Consider the following 26,962-nt stretch of genomic DNA (forward strand, 5'->3'; position numbering starts at 1 on the left):
CTTCCTGGTGTCCTTCGACAGCTCTTTGGTCTTGGCCATGGTTGAGTTTGGCGTCTGACTGTTTGAGGCTGTGGACAGGTGTCTTTTATACAGATAACAAGTTCAAACAGGTGCCATTAATCCAGGTAACGAGTGGAGGACAGAAGAGCGTCTTAAAGAAGAAGTTACAGGTCTGTGAGAGGCAGAAATCTTGCTTGTTTGTGGGTGACCAAATACTTATTTTCCACCATAATTTACAAATAAATTCTACAATGTGATTTCCTGGATTTTTCCCCCTCATTTTGTCTCTCATAGTTTGAAGTGTACCTATGATGAAAATTACAGACCTCTCTCATCTTTCTAAGTAGGAGAACTTGCACAATCAGTGGCTGACTAAATACTTTTTGGCCCCACTGTAATTTACATGTTATCATTAATATAATAGGAATATACAGGAAAAAGGGCATTAAACCACAAAAATTTAATGTACTGAAGATAACGAGCAAAGATTTAAAAGATTTCACAATCCAGCTGCTTTTATATTATAGAAATTTCAATGTTATAATTTCAGTGCAAAGACAATGCTTTTTTTCTGCAAAGTAGGCTTAAGGATTTACAATTTATTAATTGCAACTTGCAATTAAATTGAAATTGTTTCAATAGAATAAAGGTGAAAAAGTAGTGAAGTTAAGAAGTTAGACAGTCTGAAGTTACTTTTTAGACAGGTGCAAAAGTACACTTTTAAAATGATGAGGAAACAGAAAAACTAATTAACAGTGTTTTTTACAAATCTATATATAGACATGTGATTTACTGTGTTAAAGACATCTGAAGAACAAATCAAAACCTTAAACTAGAAATGTGCACTCAGTAAAGTGCAGGGTAGTTGAGTCCAGCGTGTATGCATGAAGTAGTGGAATAAAGGGGAGAAAGTTTATTTGTATAGTTTAATGTAAGTTTTCTTATATAGATGTATGCAATAAATCACATGATCTTCTTGCGATTAATCGCATAGTTATGCGCAAAATTGAATAATGAATTCTAAAGTAGTGTATTGCGCACTTTCAATTTAAATGTACTGCTATAAACACAACGTGGTTTTCAAACACTTTAAACAAATAAGGTGCTTTTTACCAGCAGCATTCTCTTTACACAGTAGCAATAAAATATTTCTTGTAAATCTCAACTTATACATTAATGTAATCAAATCAAATATTAAACCAAAGCTATTTGCCACTGCCAGGGCATTACCTTTTATCTAGCTTGTTAGAACAAGTTACCATCAGAGTCCAGTTTTCTTGGGGGGGTTTCTGAACAGGTATCAGCAGAAACATTTTTCTTTTATCAGGGAGCAGCAGAAACAGTTGTTCAATCAGTAGCAAGTTTCCCTGTTAGAGTGAGGTGAAGTGGTCGAGCACAAGGTGTAGTGACAAACGGGCGTGTTCCCGTGAAACTGTTGCGGTTGTTTTCGCCTCACTCACACGCCCGCCAGCTGCCAAAGTTGAATTGTCTTGAACTTTTTGTACGTGACGCAAAGCACAACCCCTCCTGTGACCCATGGTTTGACTGTATGTGTATTCAAAGCCAGTGAGCAACGGACTTTCAAAATAATAACGTGTTATATTAACGTGAGATAAAATAATTGTCGGCGTTAATTCATGCATAAACGTGATAATAACGTGTAAACGTGCCCAAACCTATTATTATTATTTATTTATTTTACTGTGTGAACCTGAAGCAGCATTAGGCGAAACGCATCGCTCACAATAAATATAATAAAGTAATTTCAGTGTGCTTGTTTTCGTTTGTAGCTTGTAGTCTTATCCTGCGACCTACCAGCACCTGACTTTTGTTGCTGTGCATGGGGAATTTCCTGTTTTATTGTTCCTTTGTAACTTGAGCATGAGGATTCATAGATTCTACATGCAACGTCTCATGCAGATCGGATACACTACCATTTTGAAAAACAATTACACGCAGAAATAGATGTGGCCTATGTCACGAGGTGCAGTTTAATTCAGGAAAAGGGTTCATATAAGGTTTTTGAACGTGTGACATAATAAGTAGGATACAACTCAAAATGCATTTCCTTGATTGTTGCGCCACCTGCTGGTTTAGACCAAAGAATGATTTCTACATACGGAAAAATAAAAATCTGAGCGATTTCAAGAGGGATCCCAGCATCACTGGTATTGCAAAGCAGCTGGGCCCCCTTAAACAACTGACATACAATCAGCATGGGGGCTTTGGAGCCCCTGATGGTCTGATGCAGAGGGACAGTAGCCTGCTTTGCTTCAGTTGGTAATCCAGCCCTGCGTGTATCGACCACCGGTGGCAGACAACACACCTTGAGCAACACTCAACTGTGAAGGAAGAACTGGGGCCTGGACCACGAAGCAGGATTTGAGTTTATCGAGGTAACTTCGGGGTTAACCCTGGGTTTTCAGTACCACGAAGGTGGTACTTGCCGGGGTAGATCACCATGTTAGCTTATGCTGAACAGCTTCGGAGCAGGTTATGTTCCAGATAAGAGATCAACTCAAGCCGCCTTCGCAGCTCTCTTGGAAAATGACATCCCCATCTGTAGGAAAACCCACAGACTGTTTTATAGGCTGCTTTATGTTTGCTGTGGTTATACGGATAAACTCTTGTAGGCTATAGCAATATCATCCTACAGAGACTGATTAAAAGCCTTAGGCTGTTGTTGCCTACAGGTTTTTATAGTAGTTGTGTTTAATATTTTTTATTTGCTCCCAGTTCGTTTCACACAGCCTGACGCAGCCGTTAAAATAAATGGGTTTCATTTTTCTTATGTGAGGCTGAATATTATGAGCAGTTTGGTAGGGATATTGAAATACTAAATTTTAATATGAGGCTATCTATTTTAGGTTAGTATAGCTTTCTTATAGGCCTACTACAGAGACTGTTGTCATGTTCCGTCCCACCTTTTGCGATTTGGTCACAAAAGGTGGGACGGTGACTTGTCAGTAGCCTAAATGTTGAGATTCAGTCTTTCAACCACTATTTGAGCACATTTTATGGCATGAATGGAGTTTTCGTTTCATTGCTTTATGAAGTTGATTTAGAACATTAATTTAGAATGTTGGGAAAACTTTTGAGTGTGTTAAATTAATCTCATTTTTGAAGTGACGCCTAGTTTTTTAAAGCGAGGGGGAATGGCCCGCGTTTTTTAATGTGGAGACGCCGACACAGCCGAGCTGAAACAGTAAGGCTAATATTTTCATACAGCTCATAAGAACACATCAAATCAAAGCATTATTATAGACTACGCCTGTTCATTTAGGCATTCACACTGTCTGCGATTTTCTGTCTCCCTGCATGTGTCAGCTGCAGGCGTGCTACTAAGACCATGTCGTATATCTGTAGTGTTAAAGTTTAATCCTAATTCATAAAATATGACGCTCTGCTGACAGTGGATTTGTTCATGTCTGTGATTGGTCATCTGCTGCTAACACCACCTCTTTTATGTGAACGCGCTCCCGCCTGGATTGGGAAACCCTGGGTTGACTTGCTTTGTGTCCTCAATGATGAGTTCTATAGTATTTGCCATGTTTGCACATTGAACACAGTGCATGATGACAGCATACAAGCAGTAATCAGTACTCACGCTTGTGTGCGGACATTGTTTGCACATTGAACACAGTGCATGATGACAACATACAAGCAGTAATCAGTACTCACGCTTGTGTGCGGACATTGCACCTTGTGAAAAGGTGCTTATGTCCTCATCTTTTATTTGACAATCAATGGTAAGGACAGTCAATGCCAACCTTCCACCCACATGGCCAAATAACAGAAGAAGAGTGACAAAGAGGACTTTGAGTTTTGCCCTCATACTGTGAGTACGTGCATGTCTATTTGTCCACCATAAGAGGATGCAAATACTAAAAGAAAGGTTTTACTTGATTTACAAGAAGCAGTGACTGTAAATGATTCTCTCTGCCTAATGATAAATGAAAATAGAGGATAGACGAAAACACTAAGATACTTTGAAGATCAATGTTTTTGGTTTGAGTTTCAGAATCACGACGAAGCACTTCTTTCTAAACTTAACTAAACAAAGGAATTCCTAACAAGACATGTGAGAAAAAAGTGACTTTGTACATTTCAGAGCAAACCAGAAAGTATTCTAAAGGGTATTTTTTTATGTTAGGAGGGTAAAACAACACTGTCAGTTGTATTTGAGGCATTTTTATTCTAAAATGAACCATTTGGATTTTGATGTTGTCAGTAGGATTGTAATGGTATGAAATTTTTACCATTATACCTCTGCAACCCCAACTGGCCCTAGAATGTCCATGCATGATATTATTTTTCCAAGAGGTTATTAACACTTTTAAAATTACCTTAGGCTGGTTGCAGAGGTATCTGCAGAGCTCACCGATATACTGGAAAACAGTCACTTCATGTTTCCTGCAGTCATTCCAGAACTGGGAGGCTGAGAACCTCTTCTTCAAGATGCAGGTCGCACCTGACAACAATGTCATTAAAGTCAATATTAAAGGATAAAATTTTCATATTCTCCTAGTTCCAATACTACATATAGAATAATAATAATAATAATAATAATAAAAGCTGCAAGCAGCAATCTGATATAGGTCGCCGTGCATGGGTGCGCAAAAGTAGCTCGATTGCGCACCCTAAAACTTTTCAAAACAAAAGCCCCCTCCTTTCTCTTTGGCCTACGTGCACCAAATTTGGTAGGCATATGTATTGTGTCCGGACTTAGCTGTGCACAGGCCCTTTCAGGTCATGGGCCTCAGTGCTGTTGCACTGGTGGCACTGCCTATATTTATGCCACTACATGGTTTACTTCATGCTAAACCAAAAATATTTCGAGTGTCCAATGAACTGTTTAAGTGATGTAAGAGAAGCTTTCTGATCAAATTCACAATGCTTTTCCAAATAAAATCTACTGCACACAAAGATGAGGAAAATACACCAAGCTAAATGTTTCAGCCCAATAATCCTAAACAAAACACAATGACAACACAACAGAAAGAACCCATTTACTGAGCTCCATGAATGGATGCACTCATTACACAAAGAGATTGTGAACATTAGTGTAGGTACTCACAGCTAAACTAGAGATAGCTCAAACAGAACCTTACTGAGGTACAAAGTATTAAGAGTGGTTATCTCTTTGGCCCACTAAACTAATCGATTGTTAATAACAAGGACACCATGTCTGCAATGTTATCTTGTTTTTAATGTTAAAAAACAGTTTGATGTTAAGATAAGTTCCTTTAATCAATTTGCAAGGGCAGCACGGGGATATCTATGCAAAGAGTGAATTAAGGAATAAAATACAATAAAAGTGAAATCAATAATCAATCCCAATCAAATATACAAAAGAATATACACATTATATACACAATTGAAATGTAATATGATATCCTTATATAGTAGTGGATGATGTGGCATTGTGGAGTCGGATGCCTGATGCACAAGTGAGCCTCCAAAGCGCTTTGAGGGGAGGCTAGATGAGTCTGTGGCTGAAGGTGCTCCTGAGTTGCTTGACCTCAGCGTGGGGAGGATGAGAGGGGTTGCCCATGTTTGCTTTTGCATTAGGCTGAAAATCTAAACTAGCTAGCTAGTTTGTTAGCTAGCTAACTAACAAATTTTAAATGTCTTGGCCTTTGGTACGCTGAAATAGGTATTGTTCACTTTAATGATTCCATCTCTAGATATTTGTCTACCTTTTTTGAGCATCAGCACAGTCCTCCTTACAATGGAACAGCTCTATGAAGGAATGACTTTATGTTCAGTATGAAAAGGGGGAATGTTTGCAGGGACCATTAACTCTTTATTCTGTTCATTTGCAGAACTCTTTTTTTCCTTGAATGAAGGAGTGAAGGTTGGCATGTGTAGACCTGGTCTGACAATGACAGAACAGCTATCCCAATGTGGAGAATCTAAAGACTAAATTTGACAAATGTGTACAAAGTTGAATACATGGCAACATCTAGAACAGGACAGCAGCCTCACCAAGGTTTGTTAGCACAACCTGTCGGGATGTTGCAAGGACGTTGAACTGTCAACTTTGGTAGCAGTTGGAACAAATGCAAAGACCAAGGATTCATCAATAGGAAAGCTGATTAGAATGTGCTGCTTTTCTAAAAACTTACTTTTGAGCTTCTTAACATGCAGATTCTACTGTACTATAATGTTATCTAAACCCAAATATGAAAGTTCATTCAGTCTTTCCATGAAGGCAACACAGCAACAATGACCTACAAACAATAATATTCTCCATAATAGTCCCCAGTGTCCACTTCCTGCACTAATTAAGCTGCTAGTTGAAGTGAAACAGCGGGTCCTCGAAGGGGTCACATAGTTTGGCAGTTACACTGTAGTCAGCGGACAGTCCTGACTAACAGTTTGCAAAGAAAATTGCTTCTCTGTACCTAACACTGAACTCAAATCATGACATGTTGTGTGGACACATGCCTTCATCATGTCATTGTCAACCTTAAAACACTCCATCAAAGTCCATTTTGTGCACAAGTTTAAAATAGAAGTATGAGCCCCCCTTTGATATATTCTGTGACCCGGACCACAAACTGAAAAACATGTTAAATAATTAAATATGATGTTTGTCTAGGACCAAAGGATAAGAAGCTGTTTGTAGCTTTAGAACTGTTCTATAGCCACTGTATGTACAATTACATTAAGCCTATGACCTATGGCAGGTTTTAATAACCAGCACTTGAAGATTTCTAAAAATGTCCCACAGCTTCATGTCAAGCGGACACTGCCAGTGGAGTTGCAATTCTCTTGGATTCCCCCAGACAAGCTGCAGCTACAAGACCGTGCCTTCAAACATATGAAATTTGGGAGTACTTTAGACAGACACTCAAACGTGGTGCTACTTGACCTCTGTGAATTGGAAATGGCTTCACTGCAGCGCAACTGCTGGGCACAAATACGTGAAGCAGCATGAACACCTGAAGCAAAAGCATTCCCAGAGCACTTTGTCTAGACTGCAGCACCGCAAATCCTGTTAACTGTTTGTCTCCACACAAGCATGGCAAATTATCAGCAGAGGACACGTAGTCCATTAAAATGTATTGTCTAAATGTTTCTTTAACATTTATTTTCTAAATATTTCTTCATCACCTCCACATTAAAAGTAATTTCTGCCCAGCTGCTGTCATGGTAACATAACGTTACTCCATGTGTCATCTAATATTAGGTCGTTTCATATTTTCTGTTTATTTAACTGCGAGAAAACAGCTGAAACTAACATTACAGACAATCTGTGACTGTCTGTACAGTCTGGCAGTGTGTATTTTCCTGCCCATCCTGCCTAAGATTGCACTAAGTACTTGGAACAGCACACCTGAAAAACTTCTTTGGGAAACTCCAGCAGAAACAGATACAGTTTGCTGGAATGACCCAGACTCGAAATGCCAGCAGATCGTGCTTCATCCAGCAATCACTGACCATCCACAGCGTGCCTGGTCGCTCCACAATCTCCTGTCCCTGGCCCTGTACGCCCCAACTCCCCATTCCCTCTCCGATACCTACAATGGGTTGTGTCGCTATTATGACCGGCGCGCTGTGAACAGTTGGTGATCGTTCCCTCTGGCTGGATGAATTTTACACGTAATCCGTGCGCTATGCAGCGGGAGCTCTCCACAGTGCCACACAACTTTCTAAATTCTTCCATCTCGGAGAAAAGAAGTCAGGTCGAAACGACATTTGATTTATTGACATGAATGTTAATACAGTATTGCCAAAGCTATAGGAAAATACAAAAAAATAAAATTCTATTCATATAGTTGATCGAATAAATAAATTAATTGTATTTCTATATATTGGATATAGAATAATATTATCTAATATTTTTCTCTACGTTTTCTTTCCTCACGGCTGTGTCTCCTTCTGGCAAAAATAACAGCAGCTCTCTCTGTGCAACACTTGGCGGTTTGCATCTTCCTCTCAAACATATTAAATACAGAGGCTGTTGCACTCACATGAAATTGCCTTTAGGCTTGGTACATCACATTGCGTGTAGAAATTTGGACAAATGGAGGACTACACGTATTATTTAGCACAAGCCGATAGTGTGTGGATCTTCGTCGCCAAAGAAGCAAAAACATGAAGCCAGACAAGTCGGGACAGATACAGACAGATGACCGCAGAAATCATGGATATAATCATTGTGGATTTTCCCAGATAGAAGGCACTGATGCAGGACAAATGTTTTCAAAGCAGTGCTGAAGTTGCCTGTTTTCTGCTGGACAGGTAATTAAGTTAGTGTAACTTAGTTGTTATTTGATAGCTTTTTTTGGGCATAATCACAGATAGAAGTGTTGTGTGTCCCCTGTCAGTGTTGTCTAATATATAGTTGGATTGTAATTTCATTTACATTATTCTCCAGAGTGTGTTTTAGCTTGCTACATTGACAGAAATGTGCCGCTTACATTTGTGAGACAATCAGCTGATTAATTGACAATAAAACGGTAACTTACAGCATTAAAGCTCAGATCAGCTAGCTTCACATTTTACTGCCCTGATAGAAAGCTATGTAGTTGGATTGTAATTTCATGTGGCGTTAGTTATTCTCCCGTGCTTTGGCTTTGCTACAGACATAAATGTGTGTTCGTTTACATTCCTGAGACAATCAGCTGATTAATTGCCAATAAAACTGTAGCCTACAGCTGGAAGCTCCGATAAACCAGCTAAACTTTTACTGCAAAAAATATTTAATTGGATTGTAATTTTTAATGTTGTTCTCCAATACTGAGTCTTGGTTTTACTACCTGGACAGAAATGTGTCGGTTCCTTTAGTGAGACAATCAGCTGATGATGATTAAGTGCATTAAAGTGAGCTACTGCTCTGGTGGAAAACACTTAACTGCTACTGCTTAACTACAGTGTATGACTGCGTTAAGACTGTGTGGAGAGGAGCCTTGACTCTCACCTGACAATGCCTTTGTAAACTTCATGTATTATGTGGTTTATAATGGACTGTGAAGAAACAGCTTCATTTTCCTGCTATCTTTCAGTGGTCATACTTGCACTAGATGTGTTTTTGAGATGTTCTTTGCATTGTAATATACTTAATAACATATGGTTTTACTGAATAATTACGTAAAATATAATTTCTTAATAAATCTACCTAAGATATCTCATCTCTTGACTGGCTACTCTCTTTTGTCCTGTGTCGGCCACTGTAGCTATCTTACGCACTTGGATAGGGGAGGGTGGGCATTGAGTGAGGAGTTTTTTTGCAATTCCTTGCAATTCGCAACCCTCAGCACTGAAACTTACACACTTAACCTTTAAATCTAAACTTAGACGCTAAGAATCATAGAGAAAAATGCTCCTTATAATCCAGAACTTTCCTGAGAATCATAAAGTTTTCTTCAGTATCAAAGTAATCCAGTGAACAAATACAGGTTAAAGAAACAGCTCATATTGTCTCAATTCCGTCTGAAGGGGGCCCCACAGTGTCAGACTTTAAAAACCCCTGATCTAGACAGTTTGTTAGATGTTTAGATTTCATCTGACAAAATAGATTAAATGCTTACAACATATAGAGATATTCTGAGGCCTACCCAGCTCTATGGTTCCTCCTATACCTATCAAGGAAGCTGCACTGTGGTAGAGCGGCAGAGGGATGTAAATCACGTCATCTTTAGTCGCCCCAAATGCCCAAAAACCTGCTGCCGCCTTCAAGCTCTGGAGGTGAGTGACCACTGCAGCCTTAGGGAGCCCTGTGAAAATAAAAAGACATGATACTTCATTACATGACATTGCAAAATAAACACTTGATGCTTTCTGTCCATTTTAATTGCTGTGCTTCCCTATATCCAGTATTAGGATTAATTGTCTCCATGGCAACACAACACAGTGTCACACCATGCATTTCAATTGTAATTCTACCAATATAATAATTTTGTGGATACTCCTGAGAAGAAACCTAACAGGTTTCTGACTCCAATAATGAAAGTGAAAACTGAACACTGAAATGCCACCATGCCACCCGCCCTCTGTGCTGACCAGTTTTACAAACACTGCTCTGTTTTAAAGCAAATCTTCAGGTCACAGTGATATGCTTGGGATGGAAATGGTGTTGTTGTTCACACAAGCTACAGACATCTGCCGCTCTACATCTTAATAGAGCTCGACTGGTTTATCGTTTTGCAGACATTATCGGCTGATATAAGCTACTTGCATCTTCGTTTATAACAGCTGATAAATGACTATTACAAAAAGAGGAACAGAGAGTCTAGTGAATGGTCCTCCCATTTCTCCCTAGTTCATTATTTCTAAATATTATTTAACATAAGTTACAGCAGTTAATGCTGCCCATTGCTAAATTAGCCACAAAGCCAATGCTGTGTTTATCAGTGGAGGAGCGCTAACATTAATGAGCGATTAAACTATAGTGTTTAACATATTCTAAATATATCTGCAAGCTGCTTGTCTCTAGTAACAGTCAGAAATGATTAAACCAGAGAGGACTTGTGAATAAACGTGAGCTGTACAAGAATCTAACACAGCTTCCTGCCTAACAAAGTTCTCTAATGTTACCTCTTCTTTTGAATGTGAAATGTTAGTGTGAATCTCAAAGTTGCAGGTTCTCCTTGTAGACTGTCATGTAGCATTAGATTAATTAAACAGCAGTGTTTCCTCTGGGTCACTGCACCATAGACGATATGTTTTAGAAAGTAGTCATTGTGGCAGATTATATGTAAGGTAATACGGTAGAAGCTGCAGAACTGCAGCCTCTATTTATTAGTCACTGTAACTTACACCGTACATTTAACGTTACAGATAAACTGAGGCTTGTTGATCATTTACTCTCTGCTCTGCTCGCCTGTCATTCACTGGTCTTGTGCAGTTTTGTGTGCGGCCAACAAATGCATGCACATTGCGGGTCTATTTCAAGTACTATTTAAAAACAATATAATATTCTTTGTGTGGTTCATCAGTGGTGATTACTGATCCGAATGTCCCGCAAGGACAACTCGGCACAACAGCAGTGAGGCTGGGGCTCCGTCTCTCTGCCTACTACAACATAGGCTACATACACAGACTGCAGGGCTACACACAAACATATACAATACGCCTACACATGCACACTGACCCCCATTCTTTAAGGGTAATTTTGGATTTATTCACGCACTTTTAAAACATTTATTAAAAGGTGACTTCTGGTTTAGGCCATTCAAGCTTCTGTCTGCTTTACGGTTACAGTAGATAACTTCCAAAAACGTTTGACTGCAACGGAATCCTTCGCAGGGGAAAACTTTCAAAAAATATTTGCTGCTGAAACAGCCATTAAAGCTCTCCAGACACAGAATGCGACACTCCTGGGCCGGATTGAAGATCTGGAAAATTGCTCTCGCAGAGCCAACTTAAGGATTATAAATGTCCCTGAAGACAATGAAGGTAACATAGACTGTTGCCTTTGTGTTAGACATGCTCATGGAAGTTATGGGCGACAAAGTTTTCAACAGAGCACCGGCTTTGGAGAGATCGCACAGAGTGGGAAAGAAACTTGGCTGTGGATGACCGCCCCGTCCATTTGTAGTCTGCTTCCAACAGTTTCAAGAGAAGGAGCAAGTGCTGCGATGGGCCAGACAACACAAACTGAGGTACAAAAAGTCCACATTGAGAATATACCCAGATTTCAGTGTCAGCGTGTCGAAGCGGTGCGAAGGGGACAAGAAGGGGACAAGAAGGGGATAAAGTTTTGTCTGCTGGTGATGGCGCAATGGATAAGACGCATTCCTTTGGTGTGAGAGACCCGGGTTCAATCCCCCACTGTGACCCATCTACCAATGTATCTCTGAGCAAGACAATTAACTCCTAGTTGCTCCAGAGGCGTGCGACCTCTGACATGTATAGCAATTGTAAGTTGCTTTGGATAAAAGCGTCAGCTAAATGTAATGCTCTGCCGGCCTGCATGGTTTTTTTTGGAGGAGAAACCCTCAAATTAAACACGCCAGAGGAGGCAAAGACAAAAACTCATCTCTTCCGAGAACACTTCCTCTTATAACACCTCTAACTCCTCACCTCTAACATGCACTTCCTGTGCTCTTCTTCTTCTATCCCCTACAATTATCTTGTTTTGATTGCACTTTTGTTAACTCTTACTTCCTTCCCTAGGTATCTACCCCATTGATGTGATATGTACTGTGAGCTCTTACTAGTATGTATTGGTGCTTTTACTAGTATGTATTGTCAGTTGTAGATCTGTATTTGATGCTCTGTTGATGCTTGTATGTTGTTCCTCAAATGTAAGTCCCTTGGGATAAAAGCGTCTGCCAAATGAGGAAATGTAATGAAACTTTGTATAATGTCAACTGAGGCTAAAACGGGTGCCAGGGAGATAGGTGGAGGTGCATCTGTCCGGTTTACAAACTGAAATGTTAAGGGCACGAACAGGCTGATAAAAAGAGCGTGTACATTTTCCCACTTGAAAAGACTAAACACTGAAATAGCTTTTTTTACAGGAAACATTTAACCATAGTGGACCAAATCAGGCTTAGAAAGAACTGGGTGAGGCAGTCTTTTCATTCCAATTTTAATACTAACGCCAGGGGTACAGCAATATTGATTCATAAAAAATATTATTCACTGCCTCAGAAACTATTATTTCAAACCCATTAGGCCAATTTATAATAGTGTCACGACATCTTTTTTATACACCTGTGGTACTCATAAGTGTATATGCCCCGAACTGGGATGACGTTGGTTTTATTAATAAACTAATTTCTCTTTTTCCCAACTTCAATTCTCACAAGCTGATTCTTGCTGGAGATCTGAACGCTGTAACTGATCCTGTTAAAGACCGGTCGCATCCCAAGTTAACGCGTTCCAAAATGTCCCGGGCCCTCTGTGACTTCTTAGATCAGACTGGTGGTATAGATCCTTGGAGGTTTTTATATCCTCACCAGAAGAGATTTTCTTTTCTCATGTCCACCATACATTCAGCAGAATAGATAACTTTTTCATAGACAAAAAGCTTCTCCCAACAGTAAAGAACACAGAATACACTGTCATCATGGTATCAGACCATGCACCTGTGATTTTAGACATCACGTTCTCCCAGCATAGAACACAGCGCCCAGTTTGGAGATTGAATGTGGCACTGCTGGCATTTGAACGTTTCTGTGAACACTCTAAGGCACACTCAAATCAGATATTTTAAAAATGTTTTCTGTACTTTCATACATTTGACTCTTATTTATCAAAACTTTAATATACTTTGTTGTACTTTTGTTCAAAGTACTATTTATATCAATAACAAAGTTTATTTTTAAACTGCATTATGTCATGGTATCTTAGTGAGGTCTCAACATAGCAAATGTTAGGGATAAACGTTGTTTATGTTAAAATGTTAAAATCCCATATCGGTCGGGCTCTAATTTTTATTGTTAAGATGACAACCATATTATCTGCCTAGAGAGTTCATCTGTGTTTTTGTGTCTGCTGTTTCCTCCAGATGCAAATTCATAAAATGCACTACAGATTTATAAAACCGTGCATGTGTATACCTACAGGTAAATGTCTTTTTTTAAATAACACTCCACCTGGAAATGTGCACACATGAATCAGCCTCATATCCCCCTATACACGCCCACAGTGGACAATAAATGCAAAACACCTTATGAATACTGATGCATATAAATGAGCCTGCTTAGCGTGAATCACAGCAACAACAACTGAGAGGAAGATTAAAATTATATTTCCTGACACAGAAATGGAGGTGCTTGTGAGTTGGAGGTTACAGCAGCAGGTCACAAACAAAAGACAATTCAATGAGTTTAACAGAATGATATTGGCTTAATCCCAAAAGGGGCTTTAGGCAGAAAAGTAAACTATATTGTTGATCATATCCCCAGAGTGGTTATAGCCTACCTATATTTGACAGTTGGCGCAGTTCTGACAGCTTGGTCAGCCTAATGCTGGACCCAGTTCAGCATACAGATCCAAGAGCAAACCATTAATAATTCTAACAGCTTGTGGATAAAAACTGTTAAGCATCCTGCTGGATCTGCAGCTGATGCTTCTGTACCTCATCCCAGATGGCAGGAGGGAGAAGATGTGTTGGGATGTGCTGCTGGTGTAGATCTCCCTTAGGCAGGGGAGAGGTGCACCAAGGGGCATTTTTTGCATTTACACCCCACCTCTCTAACTAAACAAACATAATGGAAGTAAATCAATATGTTTAAGACTCACAGACTCACCAGTTGTTCCAGAGGTGAAGATGTAGAGGGTGGGGGATTTGAGGGAGGTGGTGACACGTAATGCAGCTGGTACAGGCTGGTCAGAGGCAGCATCGATCTTGTCCAACAGAGTGTGCACCTGTGGGTGCACACTCTGACTCTTCATGGCCCACACCTGAATGTTGTCCTCCAACAGGCTGATCAGGATGCCGTCCAGACATTCCACTAAATCTGGAAGATGGAGAGAGCCAAGGTACATTTCATGAAATTTCTACTTCATATAGGATCAGTGCTTACACTGCCCTCTTCCTGATTTCTTCTATTTTTATATATTGGTCACATTTAATTGTTTCAGATCAAAATAAATAAATAAATATAAGACAAAGACTTATGTGTTTCATAACTTGTTTCCTTCATAACATGACATTATTTTAAAAAAACTGTATTTTGTGTTTACTCAGGTTTTCTTTGTCTTAGTTTAAATTTAGTTTAAAGAACTGAAACAATTTTGTGTGACAAATATGCAAAGATAGAAAAAATCAAATACTTTTCACTGCACTGTATTCTGTCCCACATGTTCCAGCTATTCCATGAATTCTTCTCCTGTTGCACTGGGGTTGTAGTGACGACAGTGTCCCTGACCAACATCATACTTGTTTGGTTGAGCCATGATCTTCCATCCTGTCACATGGCTGCAGCATTATGAATCCTATTAACTGTACAAACAGGACTGTTCCAGCGGAACATGGGTGGAAGCTAAATGTGGGTTAACTGAATGTCATATTGTTGTATCATTAAAATTGACAGCAATTACAACACATTAATTCATGTTACAGCAGGGTGTTCCTAGCTTTTTTGCATATTGGCACCGTTGACTCCCATATTGAGTAATTCAGCTGAACTCAACACAGTTCACACCAGAGTTTGAAAACAACAACCGTGACCTGTGTGACAGTGGGTGATTGAGGTTCACTACTGGGCATTATAATAAAATCAAGCACTGACTGTATCTCGAAACTACCTGTTATTTAATGGGCCTATCAAATGTTTAGCATGTGTAAAAAGTACACTATTTGCCTCTGCAGAAACATCACTCTGAAAAGGCAATTCTGCAATAATAGGTACTTTTACTTTTTATACTATAAACTATATTGCTAGGTCAATACTTTTGTGAATGGTGGACTGTTAATTATTTGATAGATGTAACGTAACGAAGTATTTAGTAGTGCAGTATGGCTACATTTACTTAAGTAAAGGATCTGAATATGTCTTCCACCACATGAGCACATATTCACTCCTGGAATGACAGCTGGCCACACTGACTATGCAAAGGATATTATAGAAATGCTACAGCACAGCATCAGTGTACAAAATAGAATGGGTTATCTATTTGGATAATGTTAGAATCCGAATTGAATGACCATGTTACTTACTTAGGATGTAGGCTACTCATTGGCTTGTGTTATTGATGACATTACACACAGCACAAATTTAAATAAAGTTAATTTCAAAACATAATGTATCCTATATGCTATTTCCTAGTATCCAAGTATCAAAATATTAGAATGAAGAGATCATCGCCTAGGGGACACCTGACCTGCAAGGCACCAAAGTGATAAGAGACGGCGTTGATGAAGCCACAGTGGTGCACCTGCAGGAGAGATAAACAAGCAAAGGTGAGAGCTTTACCTGAACCAACAATCAGAGTTTTGGCTCCACAGCAGTTAAAGCAGTGCAGCAGAGACTTGGACTTGATGTTGATGTTGAGGAAAGCGACAGAGCAGCCGATCTTCGCCAACCCGAACCAAACGCACAGGAAGTCGGGCTCGTTGCTCATGAGCAAGGCAACGCAGTCTCCTCTCTTCAGACTCACTCTCTCGAGGAACACATTAGCGAGTCTGTTGCTGCGTCGCTCGATGTCCCGGTAGGTGTGGATGCTTTCATCGTAGATGACAAACGGCTTGTTGGGGATGCGGTGCGCCTGCTGGATGAACCTCTCCAGAACCGTGCACACGCTTGATGTCATCTTGAACAGCTCCAGCTTCACACCGTAGGTGATCACCTTCAACAGAAAGAGGAGGTCACTCCAAAAGTATGGGAAGCAGAGTTTCTGCAAAACATGAGCGGAGAAAACACCTGCGGCCAGAGACAAGAGCCATCCCAGAGACAGAGCCATGTCTGCGGCTTGGAGATAGCGAGAGGACGCTCATTAACTTACTGCTACATGATGTAAGCCAACGAGTCTACAAACTCCTAACATATGACCGGAACATGAGAACTGCTGCCTTCAAAATAAAAGTGGACAATTCGACATGAAGTCCTGCTTAATTAGCACCTTTCAAAACAGTTAGTGCTTTCCAAAAAAACAGAATACATTTAAAACAAAAATATAATAACATGAACTAAAATATCATAAAACATTTATGAAATAAATAAAAAGTAATTTTTAAAAGGTGGGTTTTTAAAATTGAATTAGTCCATTTAAATGAGACCGAATTTGCAACCCTGGTTCCTCATGCCTATGTACAATACAAGGCTGGAAACGTACATACGCCACTTCCTAAGTAAAGGTTGTGTCCTATATATAAAAAAAAATTGAATGGAGAATCTGCGATCCACCATGCAAACACTGAACCATGCGCATACACATAGACTGGAGAAATTAGAAACGGCGACTCACATGGCAGATGACTGAAACATTTGAAATGGATTAAGTAAAATAAATCGACATATTACCTCTGAGTATAGTCTTAAAGCCTTTCTGAATAAACAAACACCCGTTCGATTGTTTTCCCCTGAAGTGCGCAATAAAAAACATCATATAAGATCATTTGCGGTGCACACAAGAAGAAACAGGATTTAGGATAACAAACAGAAACAGAGATATCTGTTTCTTGAAAACGGCATCAATTTAAATGTAATTTGCCCTACTGTTCACCTTATTTATGAGAATAAATTCCACTGCATGGAAGTGTTAATTAATATAATTCCCGATTAAACTGTCCTAAATATTTTAGGTGTTCTTTTGAAGAAAGAACGCCTAAAATATTAGTACATTTAAATTGACGCCGTTTTCATTGCTTCAGTCGAGCAAATACGAGTGCATTTATTGTTATCACATGTTTGTTGCCTTATCGAGCCAAAGGCTGTGCTGCTTGTAAAAACAAGTTATGGAAATATAACACTATTAAATAAATCTTTCAGTGTACCACTTATCACATCAAACAATTTCTTTCTACTCGTAGGCAGCCTCCTTAATTGAGTGGTTTGTTTGTTTGGTTTTGTTTGTTTGTATAGCCTAAATAAATGTTTAAACACAAATGTAATGCGTTTGGTATTGTTGCGTTTTTTCAGATTTTGAGAAAGGAGAGGCTCAGTCCAATGAAAATTAACAAAAAGATTTAATTACAAAAATTAGTGAATAAAGAGATGGCATTACAGAACAAACAAATAACACTGCAGTGAACTGAAAAGTTGGTCCTCCTTTCAGATTTACAGCTTTCAGTCAAGTCCTAACAGACTGAGCTAAAGCCGCCTCCAGCAGTGGACTGAAAAGCTGCTTCTCCTCCCAGATCCACAGCTTACAGTCCTGATTCTCACAAAATAAATTGTTAATATCCTCCAGGTATGTGGGCGGGTCCATTTTCCTCCAAATGGCTTAGGCCCATAGCCATTGGTCGTTTGGTTAACTTCTTCGTCACCCAATTGGGAAGGGTGTACCTTACTGTTCTACCTTTTGGTCGAACAAAAGAGCACCGATCCCAATCTACAGGAATAAACAGTCTTTTACTCTAAACTAATCATAGAGAACAACAGGGCTTGTCTACAAAATGGTTGACACCCCATCTTAAGTGTCAATGAAACAGTCAAAACAAAACAGTCCTTCTGGCACTAAACAAAGAGGTGTCAGTTTTCTTCACATTACAAAGAGGATACAAACAATGGTTTAATCAACATTCTAATGCAATTGTCTGGCCTAAAACCCAGCAGGTTTACATTTGAAGGAAAACACTGAAACACTGGAGTACATTAAGTTTGTTGTAACTTTTTAAAACTCAACAGTATCCTCTCTTTTCAAACGGGGGAATACAAATTATGTACTTTAGTCATTCCATCTTGCATGTGTCCCCCTCTACCACCATCAATACTCAGGAGGGGTGGCTCTTCCTGCAGATCGGTTCTAATGGGGTGGAGCTCCGATGCCCCCTTTCTTCCAGAGCACAAGCATTGTGTGCAAGTGTGAGTTTTATCCACCAAACAACATGCTTCAGCTTCACCAAAACGTATGTCAGTATCAGACTGGGTTAAATTTCGTTGTGTAGCTTTTCTGTCAGAAATTGCAATCCTTTTCTTCATGCAGTCAGTAAGTGGTGAATGAATGACCAGAGTTTCATATTAACAGGATTTGTGTCTATGCAGATATATAAAGTATGTATGTGTATGGGAGTCTCATTTCATATCACTTAACAGCTATCGGACTTGTGGTTATGGAGATATGAAATGAATGTATGTCAATGGCATTTTTTGAAACATCTTTAATCTGCAATAACAGCGCCACCTATGGGCAAATTAGCGTTAACTTTGGTCCCTGGAGTCAGGAGACCATCTTGAACAATTCAGCTCAAGTTTCATGTCAATGTGACTTGTGGTCACAGATGAACAGATAATTGCTGTTACACAGCGCCACCTAGGAGCTACCACATCCCACACTGGGTGCCCAAGTATGGTGTCGATCGGCCATTCCAAATCTAAGATATGACATCACTTCCTGTTTTTTGCATTTTGACGATCAAAATTTCCTAAACAAACTTTTATCAGCTTCGTCCAGAGATGGTTCTTGTGAAATTTGGTGCTGGTGGGACTTAGAATAGGTTTTTCAGTTTTTGCAATGTTGCGGGGAAAAAATTAGAAGGAAATGGGCGTGGTCTATACCTTTATCAGAATCAGCTTTATTGCCAGGTATGTGTACACATACGAGGAATTTGATTCTGGATTGTGCATTGCTCATGATGTGCTTACTCATACAAAATTACAAAATCACAATAATAAAAATAAATTAAAATCAGACGCAGACTTCAGTGTAAACAACACAAATATACACACTATGAACAAAAACAATATAGACATATTGACAAATAGTGCAGTGAGTAGAGTGCAAAGGATGCAGGAGTATGTACATGTCGGAGGTGGATGTGATATACAGGTACATATACATGCATACATGTACATATACATGCATACATGTACTGGAATAAATAAGTAAAAGTATTTTGTGCAGGAGTAACGACTTGAGGTAGCTGGGTTTGGTATACAGTTTCTACAATGTGACAATATAACGGTATGAAAAGCACTGAAATAGGGAATGGTGAATAAATAATAAGTGTTAGCCAGTAAACAGGTGGCTGGTTAGAAGCAGAGTTACTTTGTTATTGCACAAGAATTGCTCCTGACACTGTGAGTCAAAAATCAGCTGTTCATCAGAGTGATGGTTTGTGGGAAGAAACTGTTCCTGAGTCTGTTTGTTTTGGCGTACAGTGCTCTGTAGCACCTACCAGAGGGGAGAAGCTGGAGCAGGTTGTGTCCGGGGTGAGATGGATCTGCAGTGATGTTTCCTGCCTGTTTCCTGACTCTGGAAATGTATAAGTCCTGAATGGAGGGCAGGATGGCACCGATTATTTTTTCTGCAGTCCTGACTGTCCATTGTAGTCTGCTCCTGTCCTTTTTGGTGGCAGATCCAAACCAGACAGTGATGGACGTGCAGAGCACAGACTGGATGATGGCTGTGTAGAATTGGATCAGCAGGTCCTTAGGCAGGTTGAGCTTCCTGAGCTGGCGCAGGAAGTACATCCTCTGCTGGGCCTTCTTGATGATGGTGTCCGTGTTGGGCTCCCACTTCAGATCCTGGGAAATAGTGGATCCCAGAAACCTGAAGGATTTCACAGCAGACACAGGGCTGAGTATGGTGATGGGGGGCAGAGTGGGGGGGCTCCTCCTGAAGTCCACGATCATCTCCACAGTTTTGAGCGTGTTAAGCTCTAGGTTGTTCTGACCTCACCAGAGAGCCAGCTGACCGACCTCCCGTCTGTAGGTCGACTCATCACCGCCCTGGATGAGGCCGATGACCGTTGTGTCGTCAGCGAACTTCAGGAGTTTGACAGATGGGTCTCCTGAGGTGCAGTCGTTGGTGTAGAGGGAGAAGAGCAGGGGGGAGAGCACACACCCCTGGGGGCGCCAGTGCTAATCGTCCGGGTGCTGGATGTGATGTTCCCCAGCCTCACCTGCTGACTTTTGTCAGTCAGGAAGTCTGTGATCCACTGACAGCTGGAGGCTGGCACAGTGAGCTGGGTGAGTTTGGTGCTGAGGATGTCCGGGATGATGGTGTTGTCCACGAACAGGATCCTAGCATATGTCAAGGTGAAGAGTGAAGGTGTTGCAGGATGTAATGCAGTCCAAAGTTGACAGCATCATCCACTGACCTGTTAGCCCTGTAGGCAAACTGCAGGGGGTCCAGCAAGGGGCCAGTAATGTCCTTCAGGTGGGCCAACTCTGCACAGATTTTCAAGCAGGATGGAGACACACCGTCTGGACCAGGAGCCTTCCTGATCTTCTGTCTTTGGAAGAGGTGGCTCACATGCTCTTCACAGATCTTGAGTGCAGGTGAGGGGTCAGAGAGGGGGGGTGGCAGTGTGACAGAGGGGGCAGGGGGCTGTTTGAAGATGGTGTTGGAGCGGGGGAGAGGTGTGACTGTGGGCTTTTCAAACCTACAATAAAAGCTATTCAGCTCGTCTGCCAGTTGTTGAGTACCAGCAGTGTTGGGGGATGGTCTCCTGTAGTTGGTGAGTGTCCACACTGACGCAGAGTCGTTGGCTGCAAAGCTGTTATTTAGCTTTTCAGTGTAGCTCCTCGTTGCTGCTTTGACCTCCTTAGTCAGAGTATCCCTGGCCTGGTTGTGCAAGACTCTGTTCCCACTTCTGAAGGCCTCCTCTTTGGTCTGACGAAGCTGCCTGACTTTCGCTGTGAACCAGGGTTTTTGGTTGTTGTATGTGCAGAAGGTTTTGGTCGGCACACACGTCCTCACTGTTGGAGCTATATTCTTATTTTTGTTTATTTTGGGTTTGAGTTAATTTATAGCCCAATTTATTTCTTTTCTTTTCTTGTTAAAGTTGATTTGGTTTATTTTGTAGTTATGCTTTACTTGCATTGTCGTTTGTTGGTCACATGGTGTTATGTTCATTTGCATAAGTAGGTCAAGGTGAGAGGTGCCGCAGGCACGAGGGCATATGGTTTTTTACCAGCGTGAGAGAGGCAGCAGAAATGTCTGTAAGCTTGCTTATGTGTGTGAATAAACCTCCTCAAACTCAGTCTTGTTATGGACATTATCTTGCTTTGGTACCTCTGAACCTGCGTAAAGCCTAACCATGACGTAGCCTCAAGTGGCCATTTGAGAAGTTTGTTATTATTTGTTTTTGTTTAAGTTTATGGACAAATAGCCACTACACTCACAAAAACTTTTGTAAGATGTCACAGTGTCAGTTAGTTCATCCAGGCCAGTGGCTGCAGCCTCAAAAACACTGCAATCAGTGCAGTCAAAGCAGGCCGGTAACTGCAGCTTTGACTCGTTAGTCCATCTTTTCACACTCTTTACAACAGGTTTATATGTGCCTTCATATGTGCGAATTCCAAGCCCAGACGTATTGACCTTACTTGTAGCGCCCCCTAAAGGTAAAAGTGTGTGCATTTTTGTGCATGAGTTACTCTTAGGGCCCTGTACCTACCCTATGAGTGTTGAGTCTGCAGCACTTACCATCTAGGCTGCAGTATTACTTTTAGCGGCAGAACAATAAAAATAATAAAAACCGTAACGAATAGGGTTCACAGCCCTGCTTTTCCTGGGAACAGTGATGCCTTGCATTCGTAGGTTCCCATGCCCTTCTCAGGCTTGGACCCCTAATAATAATTGTAGCAGCCGGTGTCGAGCAGGAACATGGGGGCAGTAGGAAGCCTGCAACCACAGATCCAGACCCCACAGCTCCAGAGCCAGAAACACTTGCAGAAAGCGACAGAAGGAGAGAGGAGAGAGACGAGAAAGCACAAGACTATGGGAGAGGGAAGAAGTCGAGTTGTAAAATGCATTAATGGGATATGAATGCCAATATGACTATTTCCACCAAAATCGTGACTCATATCACAGTTGCAATATCTGTCAAAATAATCCCTTGGCTCACCTTTGATTATAAATCTAGACCTGGGACCAACCAGGAACAACGCAGCCGAGGAACTTGGGGAGCTGGTAGGGACATAGGACACTAAGACATCTGCTAAATAACATGGGGCTGGGGATCTCAGGACTTTGTAAGTAATCAATAATATCTTGAAATCAATTCAAAAACAGCTGGTAGCCAGTGTAAGGAAGCTAGGATCACTAATGTGATTATGTTTCTTAATCCTGGCAGCAGAGATTTTGATGAGCTGGAGACAATATTTGAAGGATCCCTTAGTTATGCTGCTATAGGCCAATTATATGTTTGTAAACATTCGGGATGCGTGCGCAACATGGTTGCAGAAAACCCGGAAGAGAGAGAGAGGAGTTAGGTAGCGAAAATAAAACGATACGTTATACATAGTAGTTACATATCAAAATAGTACATTTTATATGTCTATGAAGATTCTCAGTCATCCAGGTCATAGTTATCCAACGAAGGTTAAAGTCAAGGGCAACTGGACTTGGTTGAAAATACTGGAAGACGTTTCACCCCTCATCCAAAGGACTTCTTCAGTTCTGACTGACTGGCAGGGAAACTCTAAAGCTATTTAACCTCAGTGGGGTCGTTTGCCAGGGTCATTGATACTGCTGGTTCGTTAGTGTTCCTGGTTGCTGTAACGACAGTCGTTACAGTCGTTAGGACTACCGGTGGCCAAGACTGAACGACATCATTAGTATCTTCACCTGAGGCCAATAGGTTACGTTTGTTGAGTTTCCGGGGAAGTGATGAAAGGACAGCATTGTAAGTGGGGGATAAGTGGTGGCGTAGATCCCCTCCTCTGTTCAATGACGGCTTCTCGACCCAGGTATAGATGGCTTCCTTGATACATCTTTCAAACCATCCATCTTCTCTGTCTAAAATGTGCACCTGGTGGTACTCAAACAAGTGTCCTCTGTCCTTCAGATGTAAGTAGACTACAGAGTCTTGACCTGAGGAGTTGGCCCTTCTGTGTTGAGCCATGCGTTTGTGTAGTGGTTGTTTAGTCTCCCCAATATACAGGTCTGTGCATTTCTCACTGCATTGGACCACATACACTAGATTGCTTTTCTTGTGTTTGGGTGTGCAGTCTTTGGGGTGTACCAGCATCTGTCTTAGTGTGTTCTTGGGTTTAAAAAACGCAGGGATGTTGAGTTTGTTGAAAATCGTCCTGAGTTTCTCTGATACTCCAGACACGTATGGAATCACAATGTTGTTGCGTTTGACCTTCTTTTCCTCCCCTGTAGTTTTGTTCTTCTTGGATCTTGTGGCTGTTTTCACAAAGGTCCATTTAGGGTATCCACAGGCTGTAAGTGCCCCCTTCAGGTGGTTCTGTTCCTTCTCTCTGGCTTGGGCGCTTCTTGGTATGTTTTCCGCTCTGTGGTGCAGTGTTCTCATGACCCCTAGCTTGTGCTCCAGTGGGTGGTGGGAATCGAACAGTAGGTATTGGTCTGTGTGTGTGGGTTTTCTGTGTCCTCTTCAATGTGTACAGCGCAGTCCAGGAAGGCCAAACTGTTGTTGTGAACATCTTCTCGTGTGAACTTGATGTTACTGTCCGTAGAGTTGATGTGTTTTAATTTTGACCCAGGTGTCGTCCACATATCTGTACCAGTGGCTCGGTGCTGTTCCTCTGAAGGAGTTGAGGGCTTTATTCTCCACTTCTTCCATGTAGATGTTTGCCACAATCGGGGATACCGGTGAGCCCATGGCACAGCCATGCTTCTGTCTGTAGAATCTCAGTCTGAGTCTAGTTCTGTTGTCCAGGTTGCCCTTGATTTTAACCTTCGTTGGATAACTATGACCTGGATGACTGAGAATCTTCATAGACATTTTGAAGGTGTCGTTCCTGTCTCTGCTCACTGATGGTCTGGTGTGAATCACCTGTTCCTCGGATTACTCTGTCATGTCTGGATTCCACCTGGTTTGTTTAGGACTTGGTTCTTGGTCTGGAGTTCCTGTAACTGTTCACCTCTTCGTTTAATAAAACCTCACTAACTAAACCTGCAGACGTCTGCATCTGGACCCAGTTGCCCTAACGTCAGAAACATTATGGGTCCTTGCTGGAGGCTAACAGTTACAGTGATTAGCATTCATTAGCATTACCACCTGTATGCACAACATTTCAGCAGCTGTATTGGAATAGTTTCAGGAGCTACTGAGGAGCTGAATCCATTTTTGACATTTTCAAATAAATGAAGAAACCAGAAGTGGCTGTTTCAACTCCTGGTGGGCTGTTTTTTATGAAGTTTTAGAGGATGCTGAGGTGACTGGATTGGACAGATGATCTATTTGAAATAAAATCTTTAAATCTGTTAAAAACTGCAGGATATTTCTGAACACAATCATCCAAACGATGCAGAACATGTAGGTTTTAATTCACAGGCCGTCAGACACTCTGAGGTCACTCACAACTCTAAACATCAGAGAAAAGGGAGTATAATTTAAAACTGAAGTTAAATTTAAAGAAATGTCTCAACATTCACACCAGAGATGGTATATAGGTGTTAGGAATGTGGTTTTATGTTCATGTGATCCAGTTTAAGTCTGGTTCTGGTTCTGTGTAGCCTTGTTTATTCATTCACATATTCAAGTTTACTCTGTATCTGGTTTCATGGTTTTGGGCTCTGTGTTGATCTGGTCATGTTTAGGGTTTGCAGCAAAGTTGGTTCTTACGTTTATTAGCATGTTTTTTACCTCCTAGTCCAACGTTTCCATGTTTCAGTGTAGTCCTGTCTCCTGTTCGGTCCGGTCTCAGTCCGTGCCCTGATTTTGCAGTCTTTCCATGCTTTGTGTTTTACTTTGGTAGATCTGTGCTAGTGCGTTACCGTGTGCTTCACTTCCTGTTTTACTTTGTAGTATTGAGTTCTCATGTGTCCTTGTGTGGCTTTGCTTCCTGTTTGATTACCTGCGTTGCCATGTTCCAGTGAGAGCCTCTTCAGTTTAGTGTTACTGCTTTGCATCCTGCTGTTGTGTCTTGCGTTTGGGTCCTAACCCTGACAATCGGGGCCTGGTACAAAGCATTGTACAGTTTAATATAGCCGCCTGGTACGGCAACCTGAATGTTAAAGACAAAAACGAGCTTTCCAAAACTATTGCAGGGAAGGTGATTGGCCCATTCCATACAGGCACTGCATGTAAACTGAAAGCAATGTGTTTCCTGTAGGTTGTAACCTTATTTCCATCCGCTGCGCTGCTGTCCATTTTCTGTTGTATGTTGATGGTGGTACAGTGTCGTACTCTTAACTGTGTGTATTTTAATGTAATTTTAACTGTGGTGTCATTGTTGCATATCTGTTCGGAGACACAAATTTCCGCTAAGGTGGACAATAAAGTCTGATAAGAATAGGAATGACATGGAGGTCCAATTTATAAAGCATTTCATTTACCTCAGACCTGCCCACCAGGGGTTAAAACTTACAGCCTCCTCATTCACCCCCGAAACCACACAAATAATGTCCACGTGAGCCATGCGGTTGCTGAAATGTTGTCCATGTAGGTGTTTATGCTAATGAATGCTAATCCTTGTAATGTATCAAACATATGCACGTTAACATCCAGCTGTTTGTAACTGCTGAGGAGCCATAATGTGCATTTCTGACATAAATCCTTTTGGTACTCAACACTTCTGGGATCATAATAAGGCTCTAAAGGCTGGCAGAACTCTGTATTGGGATTTAAACTTCCCCAACTTAAGACCTGCTGCTGCCTGATAGACGCTGTATTTTACTTTTAACGGATGCTCAACTCTCTAAATTTATTCCTGGAAAGACTAAGTTGTCTGCGTCTCTCTGGCCCTGAGTAGCGTCTGCAGGTGTCTCTGGTCTCTGACACCACGGGAACCTGGTTCTAACCGGAACCCTCAAACGTCTCTTTGAGGAAGTGAAACCAGACTAAAGAACACACACTCAGGGTTATTACCCGCTGACAGAGGGCGCCACCGGGCACAGGATCGGCTCTGGAGGTTTGTTGGACCTGAAACACACAAACAGTAACACACACAGTAACACAAACACACACACACAGTAACACAAACACACACCCAGTCAGAGAGTCAGATGTCATGTCAGAGTTTGATGTGAAACAGGAAGTTGTCATTAATGGAAACAGTAGAAAACTGAACCTGATGGAGGCTTTGCGGATGGTTCCTGCTCGCTCCGACTGTTTCCCAGAGACCTGGGGGGGGCAGAGGGTTGTGTGTGTTAATGTGTGTGTGTGTGAGAGCATCAATAGAGCCTCTCAGGCTTCAGCAGCTCTAATTAATCTCCCTAAACATTTTCCCACGCTCAACAAAGACTGTCTGGGTCAGTGTGTGTGAGTGTGTGTTTTAGAGTGTGTTAGAGTGTGAGTGTGTGTTTTAGTGTGTGTTAGTGTGTGTTAGAGTGTGAGTGTGTGTTAGTGTGTGTTAGAGTGTGTGTTAGAGTGTGTTAGAGTGTGAGTGTGTGTTTTAGTGTGTGTTAGTGTGTGTTAGAGTGTGTGTTAGAGTGTGTTAGAGTGTGTGTTAGAGTGTGTGTTAGAGTGTGTGTTAGAGTGTGT

General features: G+C 41.1%; 1 protein-coding gene across 3 annotated transcripts in view; it reads right to left on the bottom strand.

Moving 5' to 3' along the window:
• The window catches only part of slc27a6 (solute carrier family 27 member 6), a 74,415-nt gene that overhangs the window by 41,836 nt on the left and 5,617 nt on the right, over positions 1-26,962 (bottom strand). For 2 of the 3 annotated variants that reach the window (XR_006827920.1, XM_046067688.1), the window contains exons 1-4: positions 15,879-16,432; positions 14,211-14,420; positions 9,567-9,725; positions 4,347-4,471 (exon numbers count right to left, since the gene is read on the bottom strand). Coding sequence is in view for 2 of the 3 variants with exons in the window: in XM_046067688.1 (XP_045923644.1) it covers positions 4,347-4,471; positions 9,567-9,725; positions 14,211-14,420; positions 15,879-16,365 (981 nt within the window). In the remaining variant the exon portion in view is untranslated. Of the gene's footprint in view, positions 1-4,346; positions 4,472-9,566; positions 9,726-14,210; positions 14,421-15,878; positions 16,433-26,962 lie in introns of those variants that run through there. The other variant, XM_046067691.1, reaches the window with a different exon arrangement.

Source organism: Micropterus dolomieu, linkage group LG13 (genome assembly GCF_021292245.1).
Source record: "Micropterus dolomieu isolate WLL.071019.BEF.003 ecotype Adirondacks linkage group LG13, ASM2129224v1, whole genome shotgun sequence".
NCBI lineage: Eukaryota > Metazoa > Chordata > Actinopteri > Centrarchiformes > Centrarchidae > Micropterus > Micropterus dolomieu.